The sequence below is a fragment of the Hyposmocoma kahamanoa genome, unplaced genomic scaffold (genome assembly GCF_003589595.1).
Source record: "Hyposmocoma kahamanoa isolate Upper Pololo Valley unplaced genomic scaffold, ASM358959v1 65, whole genome shotgun sequence".
NCBI classification, from domain to species: domain Eukaryota; kingdom Metazoa; phylum Arthropoda; class Insecta; order Lepidoptera; family Cosmopterigidae; genus Hyposmocoma; species Hyposmocoma kahamanoa.
Genome location: NW_020653853.1, coordinates 13,724,998 through 13,742,102, shown reverse-complemented (window position 1 = coordinate 13,742,102; position 17,105 = coordinate 13,724,998). Strand labels below are relative to the sequence as shown.

At 37.6% G+C, this 17,105-nt stretch overlaps 1 protein-coding gene across 1 annotated transcript in view; it reads left to right on the top strand.

Moving 5' to 3' along the window:
* Positions 1-384: 384 nt before the first annotated feature.
* The window catches only part of LOC113231531 (dynein regulatory complex protein 1), an 18,082-nt gene continuing 1,361 nt past the window's right edge, over positions 385-17,105 (top strand). The window contains exons 1-13 of the mRNA XM_026465853.1: positions 385-524; positions 649-842; positions 3,060-3,295; positions 4,764-4,970; positions 6,031-6,198; positions 7,454-7,690; positions 8,988-9,129; positions 9,683-9,768; positions 13,173-13,298; positions 13,687-13,843; positions 13,918-13,996; positions 14,314-14,393; positions 16,073-16,210. Of these exons, the coding sequence (XP_026321638.1) occupies positions 385-524; positions 649-842; positions 3,060-3,295; positions 4,764-4,970; positions 6,031-6,198; positions 7,454-7,690; positions 8,988-9,129; positions 9,683-9,768; positions 13,173-13,298; positions 13,687-13,843; positions 13,918-13,996; positions 14,314-14,393; positions 16,073-16,210 (1,990 nt within the window). The remainder of the gene's footprint in view (positions 525-648; positions 843-3,059; positions 3,296-4,763; positions 4,971-6,030; positions 6,199-7,453; positions 7,691-8,987; positions 9,130-9,682; positions 9,769-13,172; positions 13,299-13,686; positions 13,844-13,917; positions 13,997-14,313; positions 14,394-16,072; positions 16,211-17,105) is intronic.

Sequence of the window (17,105 nt, the reverse complement as noted above, 5' to 3'; positions counted from 1 at the left end):
TATATTATTTATTCGATTTAATTAACTCGTACGAGATTTTTTTGTCAACATACAAGATATTTGACAACAGCGGTACGAGAAAAAATTTCTTAATCTGGCAGCCCTGGACCAATCGTAGACTTTATCCATCCTCTAAGGACTAGTCGGACCAACTGGTACTATGCAGTAAAATAAAATCTTGCACTATGTGTTGCTCGTACACAATACAAACTATGACAAATAATCCTCTTTGACAACAGTATTTTCTGTTGCCATAACGACAAACCGCATATTTATTTATCATTTTACACGTCAGCGTCATCGGCGCTGTGTTTTCTAATTGTTATATTTTCTTAAGGTGTTCAAATCGTACAGATCATTTGGTTATTAGTAGAAATATAAACAATGGCGGGTAAGTTCAGGATTGAGGAAGAGGAAGACGATGTACTAAAACCCAAGGAGCCCCAGGTCTCTTCTCTAGACCCCGAGGAACGAAAGGCTGCTAGGAGCCTTCGTATTAAACGCAGGCAGGATGCGCTTAAGAAGTAGGTTTCGATTTAGTTTATCTTTTACCTTTCAGTCATGTTTGTATTCTTAAATGTTGATATAAGAAATCGATAAAACTAGTATAGTCGCAAGGGTATATTGTTCATTTAATCGCGTAACCAGGGCGGAGTTGCCACCCGAAGACGCTGCGCAAGCACTGATAGAAGATGCGACTCTCACGGAGAAGGCGACAGTGGAAGCAGCAGAATATCTACAGCGGAGTGGGCTGGAGGGCGCCGCCAAAGTCACCAATGTCAAAGTTACGACTGATGAAAGGGAGGTGATCCGGCGACATGTTTGCGCTGCGGCCGCGTTAGGTTATTTTATTTTTAAAATATACGTTTCCTTACAAAATACACAATACAGAGTGTGTATAAAAGGACTTACGCTTACGTCAGTCTTATCCCTAATTAATTAGGGAAACGAAAGAAGTATTTGAAGATTGTGCCAAATTAATAATAATATTAGGTAAATTATACAGGCTGTAGGTAGTCGATAAGTGTGCGCAGGCGATCATTACATAAATGTAAGAAATATATAAACCTTTGAACTGATATCGAAAAACGTTACCTAGTGCGTAAACGACAACAATAACTTTAAAAAAATAAAAAATGTCCATAATTTTAACGTTAAGCACTCCCATACCAGGAACGTCAGGGCGTTGAGTCCCATCCGGCTAATTGCTTGGACCTTCTGTTAACAACTGATCCAGACCGATACTCTGTGGTGGATGCCCCACTGGGTACTTTGTCTGGGTACTTCACGACCATTGTCTGGTGAAAACTGTATCCGTATGCTCCCCACCCGATCAGGGCCCTAGTGGTACGAGACGAGTGTGGCGATACAGGTTAGCAAATTGGGATGAAATGCGCCATTTCTTTGCGTCATATTCCTTGCAGGCGTGCTTTACTTCAGGAGACTCGTCGAGCTGTGCTGATACTGTAGTTGAGGTCTTGCGTTTGGGTATGGAGTATTACATACCATACTCTGATGTACCCAATGGACCCCAACCTCGTCTATGGTTTAACGCTGACTATAGCTGTGCTGAAGCACAAAAACGATCCGCGTACCAAGCTTGGGCTGATGCTCGACTGCGCAAAGCTCCGAGTACTCAGAATTTGAAGAAAGCTTTTAATAAGGCCGCCAAAAAGTGCAAAAGTGTGTTACGTAGGGCCAAGTTCGACCATGTGCGCCGCAGAGGGACCAAGTTTGCCTCTTATCCAGCAGGTAGCAACTCCTCTTGGTCCCTGGCCAAAGCGGTCGAAACTAACTGTTGTCGCCCATCTTTACCACCTCTGCTGAAGCCGGATGGCACGCTGGCCCATATTGCAGTAGACAAGGTGAATCTTTTTGCCTCACTCTTTGCAGAGAGTTCGCGACTGGATGCCGCAGGGAACCTACCACCTACCTTACCTCAGGCTGGCTGCACTATGACGCCAGTTCGCATACGCCAAAAAGAGCTTTTTGGCGTATGCGACCATACGCCAAAAAGAGGTGCTTAGAACTTTGCGGAATCTAGACGCGAATAAAGCTAGCGTGCCAGATGGAATTCCAGCAATAGTCCTATGTAACTGTGCGTCTGAGTTGTCTTCTATTTTTTCACAATTTTCCTCTCACTTGAGACTGGTGTAGTTCCCAGGGCGTGGAAGCTTGCAACCGTGCAACTGTGCCAAAAAAAGGAAGCATAGCTGACCCTGTCAACCTATCTCAGTCACTTCCATACTCTGCAAGACTATGGAACGTGTTGAGTACACGTACAAGAACTGTCTCCTGTCGTACCTTGAAGACGACCTCGTCAGTGATCGCCAGTACGGATTCCGACGAGGGTGATCTACTGGGGATCTTCTTGTGTATGCCTCTCATGTCAAATAATTACGATTTGATAACGTTGGTACGGATACCGTTAACATACGTCAGATTTACATATAAAATATAAACACCAACCAACATTTCGTTATTGTGATAGTTGTGGCAATAACACTGACGTTAGAAGAAGGATTCTGCCGTATTTTTCTTCTTCGTATATTCTGATCATTTTGATTACATTTTGGATAATTTTTTATCATATGTATCTTAAACTGAAAAATTTCTTAAAATATAGGTGTTATCTACTATGAGGTGATACACTTATACTTTAACAAGCCATACGTACCTATTCACTTGCGAGGCACAGGGCTCTCTTTGGTCAAAGAATCTTTAATGGGTCTGCCTTTTGAAGAAATTTACGGCGCTTTGACATTATTTCATAATGTTTTGGTTAACATTTTTTAACGCACGCAGGGCTATGACTTACACTAGGGAAACCCTGTATCGCGGGTGCCATGGACACACATAGACAACCACAAATCACATAGACAACCACAAATTACATATAAACTCACGAGAGAAATAAATTTATACCTTACAAATATTTCTCTCCACCCGGGAATCGAACCCGGGACCTCTGCGTGGCAGATCAGCATGGTAACGACAGTTCAACTATTTGTATATGTTTTTTTCAACGGCTCTTTACATACTATAATAATTTACAACAGCTACGCAAGAGAAAATAGAAGACGATGCTGCTGAAACCCAACTCCAATATGTAGCTATAACACAGAACTGGGAGGCAATGCTAAAAATACAAGATCCCCTAGATATAGACGCTGCAATAAAAGAGCAGAAAAATAGATGTGACGGACTATTGAAAATAAAAGACAGTCTCATTACCAAACTTAAAGGGGACCTGAAGAGGATGGATGACGATTATTATGTGGACTTGCAAAAACAAGTAATAATTATTGTTTAAACTTAATACATATAAACAGCTGTTATTATGCAGATGGACCGGCAAAAGTTTTTTGGCGATTTGGGGGGTAATTTGCTAGCTTTTACCCGTTGACCCCATGTCCTAGGTGTCACCGTAATTGTAATATGATTTTTAAAATTTAATTACACGAAATCTCGCCTTTTCATTGTAATCACTTTTTTGTTTATGGTTATAATAGCACAAAATAAATTTTGTTGTACTGTAGGTACTGCCATTCTAAATAAATCATAATTTCAAACAAATATTCTTGCAAATGCTATTCTTTAAAAAAAAATACTTGTGAGCGTTAACCACGTAATTCATAATTTTGATAGCATGGCAGTTTTTGCAGTAGGGGTAAGCGGGGCAGATTCGTACTTTTTTTTAACTTTAATTTTGGGCTACTAAATGAAATTATAATGAATATTTTTTCTACCTAATTGATGATATAACTAATAAACATTACTAATTCAATCTTTTCTTTCATAAGTAGCATTGAATAATTGAAAAATTTCGATTTTAACAAAAAATGGGAATTGTCCAATTCTGCCCCACCTGTGGGGTACCTTGCTACATCGCTTGGAGCATTTAGAATGTGTGAATCAACGTAGTGTGCCATTCCTGGTTGCCACGTATTATCAGCACTAGGTGATCAACTATTCATATAGTATGACGCTATATGTGCCTCAGCACTAGATCTATCAAGACTTCTTTCCAGGGCACCATTTGAAAAGTGTTCTTTGTAATGTAGTCTTGGGAGTAGAAATATAGGAGGAAAAGCTGACTATAGCGCAAAATGTCACTAGTTCACCTCTTTACAGTGACTTGTTGAAACTGTTTTATATTTTTCGTACAAAATAACTAATTCCTAGCACTTTGATACGTACCAAACTGCCCCACTCACTAGTGTATAAAAGTACCCCACCGGCCAGCTTAGAAAAGAATATTTATTAAAAAAAAAAATTATTTATTCTCTCAGTCACATGCAATTCTAGTTATTGAAAACACTAGTTCACCCTGTATTAAGACATAAAACCCTGTAAAGTGAACAAAACTGCAGTGACACTCGTATTTGTGTCGCTTATTTTTTTAGTTAACGGCTGTGTAAACACTTTGTAACCTGTCGAACGAAAACGGCTAAATGGTGAGCTGCATCATCGCCTGTCTATTACTCATATGTACAAACCACGTTTTAGTATTATCACAACTAATATTATCTTTGAAGGTATGGATATAATGCAGGTGTACGAATGTGCCCCCTGTGTCAAACTGCCCCGCTTCCCCCTATCTCTTATTTTGACTACCTTTGACTGTGTCTGTTGGTCTTATTTTTATTAATATTTTGGGGTGTTTGCGAAAGGTTGCTTTTGGCATGTTATGGACATAAATTTTTCATCATAAATTATGCCTTGAGTGGTTTTCATTTTGTGCATATTATTTTCCTTTCTAGGATAACGATATAAAAGAACTGTCTGAAAGAATAGAAAAGCAAATAACAATAATGCAAAGAGCTTACGATAAACAGCTCAATTTAATCGAATCCGCTATGAACGTCGAACGTGAGGCAATGGTGAACCATAACAACAAACGCTGGGACGCCCTTTATAAGCAGAGAGACAAAGAGGAGCTACAACACATCGATTACAAGTTTGCTAAGGTTTACAAGGATTGAGTAATTAGTTATTATAAGTAATAATAATCAGTATTTCCTACTCGGTTTTATTGATTTGCACTAAGAGACCAAGGAGTGCTAATATTTAACAATACGATCCGGACATACTTTTGCTTGAAGTATGGGAGTCTTCATTTAAAAGTATGTCAGGTTCGTGAATATCTGTACCTAGTCACAATATTTGCCTACCCCAACGGGTAATCAGCGTACACGTAATATGATGGTGAAAGATGACTCATTCTTCGTCTACTCATTTATACATAGCACTGCTGTGCACGGGTCTCTAAGTCAAAGTCAAATAATCATTTATTCCATAGGTAAAATTTTACACTTGAAAGCGTAATTTTTTAAGCTACTGCTCGTTCAATACGCTGACCTCCCTGAGAAGAACAAGCAAGAAACTCTAGGGATTGCTTTTTTCAAATAAACTTAAATGCTATAGAATACATTTTGAATCATATTTGTGTGGAATCTAGACTCAAGTCGTCTTTCCATACATCTTTATCTAACACATAGTCTACAATTTTGTAATATGACTTTTCAATTAAAACACTTTTAATGTAAGTTATAAACTTAGGTAATGGTAAACTTAATATATGCTCCGGAATCTTAAAGTAAAAATGTATAGTATAGTACCTACCCCATAAAAGAATCCTTAGTTAAACGAAAACGTGATACCAGGAGTTTGGACTTAGTTCTAAGGTTAATATTATCGATATCTTCTTTCTTAACGAAATTATGTATTATTCTCTCAGGCCAGGGTTTAGGCCGTAGTCCGCCACGATTGCCCAATGGGGACTTGACACGTTTTCCGAGGGTTGTGAACCTTCTTCGTCGTGCAGGTTTCATCACGATGTTTCCCTTCCCCGAAAAGCGCGTGGTAAATTGCAAATTAAATTTCGCACATAAATTCGAGAAAATCAGAGGTATGAGCCCAGATTCGAACCCACGGTCTCTACTTAAGAGGCAGTACGTCAAAACGCCTCACGGCTATCACGGCTTCGTTAAAATAATCCACTCTTTCTCACTAACTGAATTTTTCTAGTTAGAGGAGCACAAAGAAGAAATAGAGCTTATAATGTGGGACCACTATGAAAAATATCGCACGTCAAAAGTGGAGCTTGAAACGTTAACTCAAGAGCTACAGAAAGAATTAGAGAAGCTAAAAGCCACTTGCCTGATCAACACTGAGAAGATTGGATATAATTACCAGGTAAGAATAACAAAATAATGTGCTAGACAACCACACCAATTGCCTGGTCTCAAACTAGGGTATTCCCTGTACGATATGAGTAGGTATCTGTTACCTACTCATATCGTACGGGGAAGTCCCTAGTTTGTTAGTGTAGTTTGCTCTGGCAACGGAATGTATTTTGGCGCACTTTCCAGAACACCCAGACCAGAACCAACTTCAAAAGTTCATTTCCAAGGTCCTACCGGGAATCGAACTCGGGACCTCCTTATCCAGTGCTCACAGTCCAAACCGTTGGGCCACTGAAGTCGTAAGGATAATCGGGATTATACGCGACCGTCACGCGTTATTATTTTATGTTATTAATATATATATATAATGCGTCAGACAACACACAGACACACACACTACATGGAATAATTAAAATTTTATAAAAAACCGACCTCAAAATTTGTGGAATTAAATTTTTTGCCGAGTTTTATTGAAATCGGTTAACGGAAGATGGGTGAAGGGGATTCATTCCCTAATTTGACATCCTTAATTAGACGTAGAATGTTTTCTTAAAATTGGAACAACTACTGAGGTACCCTTTTCAACAAAAAAATTAAAGAATCATCGATATCTGTTCATAAACGGAGTAATAGCGTAACGTACACATAAAAAAATACAGTCTAATTGAGAACCTCCTCCTTATCGAGTTCTTAGGTTTTCGCGATTGTTACACATAGGAAATGAAACTATTTTTCACCTCATTAGTTCGGAAAGGCAATAAAAAATTTCTCATTAGAAATCTGCACGGAAAAGCGTTTTTTTTACGCTAGCGTGGAAAAGGTTTTTGAAATTCGAACTTGACGATAGACTGTGGTGCACGTGCACCTAACTTTTTCTTTCGATAAAAAAAAAAGATAATGACACATTCAACTACGCGATTTGTCTTCTTCTCTTCTTATCTCTAATCTAATCTTAGCGTCCTTCGCTTGTTCAGGTTTCAATACAAGCACTCGAGTCAAACAACAACTTTGCAACCTTGCATAACAAATTACTATTTCCGGGATTAAAAAATATTGTTGTTTTTTAAATGGAATTGATACCTATACCGCTTGAAATGATTTTGAAGATAATATTTTTATTCAGCAATTTAACATACCTGTACCGAAACAGGTAGCTTCTTTTCGGCATCTTCGTCATGGGTATTAATGTATTTGGCGAAAGAAAGGAATGCGTGGATATATAAACAAAGAATGTCAGATACATTTAATTATACTTTATTATATAGGTTCTAAAAAAACGTGAAGAAGAAAACGTGTTCGTGCGATCTCAGCAAAAACGTAAGCTGAACAAGATGACGGACATTGCAAATGGTCTGCGTAATAAAATACGGAAAGCGTCATCTGATGGAGCTGACGAAGAGATGAGAGCTGACGCTGAGATCAACAAGCTCATGCAATTGATGGAAGACCTTGAAAAGAAATCGAGACACTTCGCGGATGTCAATAATTATAAGTTTATACAAGTGAGTAACTTGACCACCTAGAACTTTTCTATGTCGGAAACGGGTAATTACTTACATAGTGTGAACAAAATTTTGACTTGATCAACATAGGGTTGTAATAGAAACGACAACATCAACAAAATTGTTGTTAGGCTGCCAGTACACAGTCACTGACGACAACTCACTGTCGGTTGTAAGTTACTTAAATAACCACTAGACATTTTTCCGTGGTTGACTCACTCAATACTCTATTTATGATTCCAAGTGACTGGTCAAAAATGTCGTGCGCCTGGTGGTAAGCGACATGACTGTCCATAGCAGTTGCAGTGCCACTCAGAGCTTTAAATCGCAAAGATTTGAGGGGCACAGCCACTGCGCCCGTCTGCCTGAGACTTAAGTTGACAAGATACGACTGTATTTCACAGCCTGTACAACCGGAAAGCAGTAATGCTCACATTATCGCTTGACGGCAGAAATAGGTAAGGTGACAGTAGTTCTCTGAATGTTCTAGCGACTCTTTCACAAGGAGCTCTACTGCTACTAAAATGTTCAAATTTTTCCGCCGCGCCATCTGAATTGGTCCCTGTGCGCACAGAATGTGCGGCTAACTTCGGGCCATTAGCATTCGGCCCATAATAACTGCCTCCGTGGCCGAACGGTTACCATACTGCCACGCAGAGGTCCCGGGTTCGATTTCCAGATCGGGAGAAATATTCAGAATAAGAATAAGAATACTTTATTGCGTAAGCAGCGAGACACACATGATCTTAAAATTAAAATACAATATTATAAACTTTAAACTAAAATACTTACAACAAAAGTTAAAACATAATTATAATGATTAAAACAAAAAAAAAATTAAAGTGTAATAATAAATGCTTAAAAAATATTTGTATGGCCTACATTTATTTTTTTACTACATTCTCGTGTTTTTGGGTGTAATTTGTGGTTATCTATGTATATGTCCATGGCACCCGCGACACAGGGTTTCCCTAGTGCGGGGCTATGTGTGAGTTGTTTTTTATTTATTAGCTACTTGAAAAGAGCAGTGTTTCAGCAAGTTACTCTTGTAATATTAAGTTTATTGAATAAGTAAGATGTTTTACTATAGGTGTTATGTTTTACTATATATTCAATTGGTTTTGTGAAATTATTCTAGCTTGTTATAATTATTAATACAAAGATCGAACACAAAGAAAAATTCCTTCGATTCGCCAAGGTATGGCTGGTCCAGCCCAATCGAAGGAATTTTTCTTTGTGTTTGATCTTTGTATGTCTTTGTGTTAATAAGTTACTCTTGATTTTCGGCGTGCCGCAGGTATGGCGTATGTCGACATCGCGTTGCTTAGCACTATCACAGGAACTGCGCTCTACCGAGATCGCGTTGCACACGCACGTACTGGCCGAGATGCCGCCACCTGCGCCCCCGCCGCCGCCACACTCGCCCTTCATTAAAAATGGTATTATTGTATATCAAATACGGAATGTGTTTAAAGATACATACCATAGATTCTGAGTAGGTGTACACCATGAAACTAAGATTTCACAGGGATCACAGCATTTTAATATATAATGATAATGTGTAATAAAATTTCTGTAAAATGTTCGAAAACATTGTAATTTTATTTTTATTTTTGTTTGACGATAAAACATTGTCAAGATACAACTATTTCAGCAATGTTTTATCGTAATTTTATGTTTTTCAACTTTTTAATTAATTATTTTTTTAGTTTTATGTTATAATTAACATAAAACTAAAAATTTCTAATAAAAAGAAATGACTAATATAAACTATGTAATATATAAATTTATCTCTTGACATAATACGAAAAAAGCAATTCTATACAATAGTATACAATACTATATTCTAATATATATAAATATATAAAATATGCTGGGAACGTACTTTTGTTTAGCGCTACATTTTTGATTTCATTGTGTGAAATAAAAAAATGTTTTCTTTCTTCCTATCCTATATAATTCGACAAAAGATTTCATTACTTTGTTTTGCAGTGGATGAAACAGAGTACGAGCAGCCACGTAGTGTAGTCAATAGTGAGATCTCCAAGCAACATTTATCTGTTTCAAAGGATAAACTGGTAAGGGCTTGTTTGCAGCTTAAGAGTTTTATATATATATTGCCACAGAGTAAAATGCCTAATGTCTCAATACAACACAAAATTCCTATCAACAAGAATGCCTTTATTTTACTAAGTATATCAATAAATTAACTGTATAGAATATAATATATACTGCCTTAATAAATTAGTTATATTTAAGAATAAGAATAAGAAAAAAATATTGTGTCCGTCTAGATACATGTCATGAATGAGCTTAAAAACTACAATATTATAACATTTTAAACTTAAAACTATAACAAATAGACAAATAAAAGTAATTTTCATACAAATGTCATTTACTTTTGATAATCTGAAACATCACAATAAACACAATAATAAAAATAAATGAGTGTCGCAGTGCACGCAAACGGGACTTGCTCAGCGTTTATCTACAGGCAGGACATTCTACCTGTGGCGCTGGTTTTCAGCAAGCCCGATTGAGTGAAGCACGGACTCGAGTGCAAACAATACCTACATACATAACGTGTGTGTGGAAATATAATACATAATATAACGAAAGTTGGTATGTGCTAAAATAATGTCAATAAATAATATGAATAAAGAAATAAAAAAAGCGGCGTAAGTGTAAACTAATTAAATTACTTTATTAATAGATATTTACATATATTATTCAGATACGTAATAAATAGTGTAGTAATAATATAGTAATAAATAGTAAACGTTTCGAAACTTCCACACTACTCGTAGGCGACGATCGTTCGTCGTCTTGCAGCCATTTACCGCTGGATACCAGCACATTGAAGGCAATATGTATTGAATTGATATTCAATCATTTTTTTGTGAAATTACTCCACTAGTTTGTTATAACATTAATACAAAGATCGAACACTTAGAAGAAATTGGAACCAGATTACCATTAAATAGTTAGGAACATTTGTTATTCTTTGCTTGTTTAAAGTACGACATCGATTATTTAGCTTTTGCTCAAAAAACGGTATCCATAATAATTTTCAACTCAAGTCGGAAACGCAACCATATTCATTCGGTTCTGGCTGCTTTTTCATAAACTAACTAGCTAGAGGTCGATCGAACCAGTTCGGAAACGCAAACATAAATGACTAATTTGATTTCTTTATCTTTCATTTAATATCGAGTTCTTAGGTTTTCGTGATTGTTACACCTAGGAAATGAAACTATTTTTCTGGATTTAAATCGCGTATATTTGTTTTTGCGTATATTGTTTCAAACAAGGTTTGTTTGTGATTTAAATCCGGAAAAATAGTTTCATTTCATTTAATACTTTGCCAAATCTACTAATGTAATAACGAAGCCCAGCATTGTATAGAATGACTAAGTATACTATAAAATCCCTGCTATTAACATAGGTAATCACAGGGTGTTCAAAGTTTCCAGAATTTAGTTTCCCCATTATTTATGCTATATAAATGTAGGCTGGATTCGATCCCTATGTTGAGAATATTCCAAGCGTTCGCACAAAGCGTTCCGCTTTCATATTTGTATGGCGAACGGCTATGGAGTGGTATATCTTGCCTGCTTACCTGTTCCCTGAACGTTGTAACATTGGGCCTTTTCAAGGTGAGAGTGAATAAATAGGGATTATTTAGGTATGTATGCTCCATTATCGACCTCAGCATCACTTTCCATCAGGTGAGATTTGATTTGACCTCCAAATGCTCACTTTATTTTGTAATAAAAAACACAAGTTACAATTGAAGAAAGTGGTTAACCTCTTTTATGAGGGCCTCATAACATTGTCGATCTATGTGACCCAACGGCTAGTTTGATTTCGGGTAGGAAAAAATCAAGATGCTATATTTTCTTATTTGTAATCTTAAACCAAAACCAGAGAGAGAGAACCTGAAAAACTATATTCAGTATTCTGTCAGTACTAGCTTTACCTTAAACTACGACGACCTCAATAGAGTTTCCCAGCACGTGGGTCTAAAAATGAACATGAACAAGACGAAACTTATGTCGAATGTCCATGTCGTTCCCATCCCTATAACAGTGGGAACTTCCACCTTCGAAGTTGTTGACGACTATGCCTAGTTCGGATAAACCGTCCAATTAGGCAAAACCAACTTCAAGAAAGAGGTCAATCGTCGAATCCGACTCGGTTAGGCAGTTTTCGGGAAGCTCCGGGACGTCTTCTCGTCCGCAATACTGCAGTCCTTGGAGACAAAAGTCTTCGGGCGGTGCATGTTGCCAGCGATGACCTAGGACTCTGAGACGTGGTCACATACTGTGGGCCTCATAACAAAGCTCGAAGTTACTCAACGAGATATGGACCTATCAATGCCCGGCATTTCTCTACGTGATCGATTAAGAAATGAGAAGATCCGTAGAAGAACCAATGGCGCCGACATAGCTCAAAAGATTAGCAAGTTGTGAGTGGGCAGGGCACATAGCTCATAGAACTGACGGCCGTTGGTGCAGAAAGGTTCTCGAATGGAGACTACGAACCGGTAGACTTCCGGTTCAGACCGGTAGTTCAGTGGAACGGCTTCATACTAGATGGACGGATGACTTGTTAAGGGCGGCGGGTAACCGATGGATGCACGTCGCGTCCGATCGTCTAGTCTGGAAATCTTTGGGGGAGGCCTACGTTCAGTAGTGGATGTCTTCCGGCTGATATGATGATAGCTTTACCCAAATTCAGTCTTCTTAGTTCAAGATCATCCCACTAACCGTGTAAGAAGAAAGATAGCCCATTGCACGGTGGCATTGATATTCTGTCGATTCAAAAGGTTGGGAGATAATTTGTAAATATAGTGGTTAAAACAGCAACTCTCAACTGGAAAGACAAAATAACAATACAATCGGCTGTATTTTACCGTAGTTTGTTGATAATTGATGTGATTGTCTGGTTAAACTTGAAGTGCTCTTGAATCTGTACATGGGTCAAGAGCAGAACATAACGGAACAGAATTTATATATAGGTAAAGTGTCGAGCTTGATGCTACACTTTATATATAAATTCTGTTCTAGGTACGCCACTTGCGAAAGTATATTTTTTTATGATACCGAGTGAAGGGACGAACAAGTTGCGCGTCTGGTACTAAGCAGTCCTCCTGTGCATAGCAGTTGCAGTGCCACTCAGAGCTATAAATCGCAAAGATCTAAGTGGCACTGCCATTGCGCCCGTCACTCTCAGACATAAGTTTACAAGAGGCACTTGGGCCTCTAATTTCATCAACACCTTTATCCTTCAAAACTGGAACGTAGTAACGGTCACATTACCACTTGACGGCAGAAATAGGTAAAGAGGCAGACCTCCCCGAACGAAGTCTTTTAGAAGAAGCTCTACTGCTACTACTGCTAGAATATTTGTTTATGAATGAACATAGATTTTAAACTCAATTCGAAGCAATTATATAATAACTTTAAATGCCTTTTTACAGGTTCGTCATATAATGCAATTAGTGGCGGATAACACTGGTTTCTTAGTTGAAGATCGCTTGCTGACGCTCATTGCAAAGTACCCGCTCACTTCGAGGAATCTCTGCACTTTGGATGCTATTTTCATGGTAAAAAATAAATTTCTTATATAAATCGAATTGTTATTATTTTGATTTGAAAAAGATATAAGTACTAGAAAGTTGTGGATAATCGCATTTCTTTTAACTGCCAAAATACAAGCAATTTTATAAATACAAACATTATTTCAGCACTCTAATATAAATATGTGAAAATTTTATTAAAAAAAAACCAATCACATTGCATTTGGAATTCTACTATTCTTATATTTATATAAAATTTATGAATATTACATATTTTGAACACCGCAATGCATACGTAGTAATATAGTAAAATACAAACGACATGAAGTACTTGGCTAATAGAAATCACACCTTTAATGTACCTAATAAGCAATGGTCGGAAGAAATAACATCCGACAATGTTTCTTATACTCAGGCACTAGAAATCTCAGCCGAGGAAGACATAGAACTATTGTGCAACACGTTCCTCAACTACGCGTTCTGTCCGATATGTGTAGGCATGGAAGATGGAGCCACGTCTGATTACGTGGATCCATCCGTGTCGGCTGATGGACAACCTATTCGGGGTCGAGGTATATAAGTAATATATTTACTTTCTTTTTTTACTGATGTTTAATTTTTTTTGTCATTCCCTATATTTTTCCAGCATCATCTGTCCGAGCGAGGGCAAGTATAGCCAGGAGTATGTCCACTAGTACATCTCGATCTGTTCACGTTGGCTTCAGGTAATCTTGTTGTGTACATTGTTTGTCTTGTCTTATCCCCAGTTGAAGGATTAAACCTATGAATAAAATAAGGAGCTGGGCAACAGAGCCTCGCAGTGTATTAGATGGTGGTCTTACTGGTAGATACTCTAATATATCTAATTCTCTTTTCACGTTGGCTTCAGGTAATCTTGTTGTGTACATTGTTTGTCTTGTCTTATCTCCAGTTGAAGGATTAAACCTATGAATAAAATAAGGAGCTGGGCAACAGAGCCTCGCAGTGTATTAGATGGTGGTCTTACTGGTAGATACTCTAATACATCTAATTCTCTTTTCAGAGGCCACGAACTTACACCAGAAGATCAGATGTTAGTTTCTGAGGCTGATGAAATAATATTGAGAGTTGGAGATCCGCAAGGTACACATATTGTATAATTACAAATTGTATACAGTACCGTAACAGCACAGCATGCACACGTTATGGCGTATCGTTTCATTATTTGTTGTTACAGTTATTTGCTTCCTGTTAGTGTGTTATTTGTGTGTATTATCAAATCGTTATATTTTTTCCCTTTTTTGTTTCCATTTATTTCTTACATGTTATAATTATGTTTCGTAATTGTTAAATGTATATGTGCTGTGTTGTTTCTTTATGGAATAAATATTTCTTTCTTCTTCTACTATGCCGATTGCCACGCAGAGGTCTCAGGTTCGATTCCCGGGTCGGGAGAAATATTTGTATGGCCTACATTTATTTCTCTCGTGAGTTTGTGTATAATTTGTGGTTGTCTATGTGTGTGTCCATGGCACCCGCGACACAAGGTTACCCTAGTGCGCTATACGTGGCCATATATAACGGGGCTATGTTGAGTGTGTGCGTTATTATATTATTATTACTTCATCCGGTTATCACAAGGCTAGTGCCTTAGGTGAGCCGCCCTAGGTGCACGTACATTACACTCCTAGTTTCCAGATAGGTACCGGAGCTGTAGGCACGCACACTTCCTCCAAAATCTTCCGCCACCAAATTTCTTTGGTCCCCACCAAACACGTAGAAAACCCTCCTAGTTTCTAGATTGGTACCGGAGCTGTAGCTCCAGTTCTCAATAACCTAAGCGGCTGAAGAGACCGGAGGATATCTAGCTCATCATCTACTAGCTCTCCGGGCTAGTGCCGGAGATGTCGGTCGCATTGCCCTGCGACCATGTCCGGACATAGCTTCCGAATTAAAGGGCAATTCACGTACCCCACACGTCTCCTCTCCTCAGGCCCTCGTCTAAACGCTACTAAGACGCACTAGCTGCGCACGGGATCGTGGCAGATGACCGTATTCATCCCTACAACTAACCACAACCCCAGCGAGTCCATACCCAACTCCGGGTTCGCCAGAGACACGCGTTGTACCCTGGTCTTGCCGGCGAGCCCGTAGTCTCTCTGGAATACCTTATCTTTCGGGTCGGTAGATAGGGATATGAATTTCGAACAGTCACTATACTGAACGTTGCACTTCCTATTATCTTATAGTAAGTAACACAGAGTCAGTTTGAAATCTGAAAAAAAAACTAACTCCTGAAGGTTCTCCTTATTTAAATATTTGTATAGTTATTATAAAGGTTTATAATATGTTCTACAAAGCGTGTATATAATATAAATAATATCGCTTGATATATGCGTAGTTAGTTACAGCTACGATTTGTCTGTAAGACGATTGTAAATGGTGAATGAGAGTGACCAACCGGATTCAAAAATCTAAACGTTACTTTGGGTAAATTTACTTAAAAGCGAACAACAGTAGTATATAAACTTTTGTGTACCACAAAAGTAAATGTTAACATCAATGTTGGTCTACAAAGGCAAATTTATCGCATAAAGGGATCTCTTCTAAGTAATCTTTATAATAATATAATATAATATTCGAAATTGAAAATATGGCAACGACGCCACTAGAGGGCACCACCAGTGGAGTTCAATAATTTTGCTGTATGCTCAGTTACCATCGACGAAAAGGAACGAGTGTTAGAAGAGTATATACTACGCCGATCCCAAGAAATAGGAGACGTGAAAATTAGTTTAATTAATAGTTTGCGTGGTGCGTAGCCCCGCAGGCGATGACAGGTGCCGCGTCAGATGCAGGCGGAACTATGGCAGCGCGTCGCGGTGGCCCGAGGGGTGTGACTGTCACATCGCAGCATGACATAGCCCAGATCGCTCCCATAGACCCATACCGCTGCCCTGGTAGGTAAACGCATAATTCGTTCCTCAACGACTTACAGAACAAATTTGGTACAGTCAGTCCCTAGATTGATAGTATATTTTGAATTAAAATGATTGAAAATGTATCTATCTATGTCATTTGGTTGAATACGATTTTTACCAAATGCTTTTTTTCTTTTTATTGAGGAAAGTCTTTTACAATTATAATAAAACATTTCACTTATTAGTAAACCCAGTAAGTTCCCTGTATTTATAAGTGAACATCTATAAGATGTTATACCTTATACATGTTCAGTTATATAACTATAAGGTGTACAAGAATACAAAGACGAGCAATGCTTATTTAAAAATGTTTTTTTACTACAGTATTCTACTACTACTAACTACACTATAATACTATGACTACGTAAGTAATGAAAAGTTTATAATAAAGTTAAACAAAACATAGAAACATTGAACAACTAATGATGAGCTAACAAATCCATTTTTAAAACTTGATGTCTTGATGTGACTAAAATTAAACTCCTGTAATATATAGGAAATTAAACTATTTTTCCGGATTTAAATCGCTTATATTTGTTTTTTTCAAACAAACCAACGAAGGGCCCTTTACAGATCCCATGGGCACGGTTGACTCAAGTGGTACAATCATCAACCAGTTATGTCTAATATTAATGCAAACCACCCTATTTTTTCACTACAGTTACAAAAGTTATTAATTAAATACCTTATTTTAAAAAATTAAAAAACAAAGAAACGTTTCAATTTACGCTACTGCATGTTTCACAAATTATTCTATTTTAACAATATGGTTAAATTTATTATTAATTCCTGTAATACATTTACATATTTCTTTTTCATTTTTATCGTAACATATTAATAATTCAATTATATCATCATAATTCAATTGTTGGTA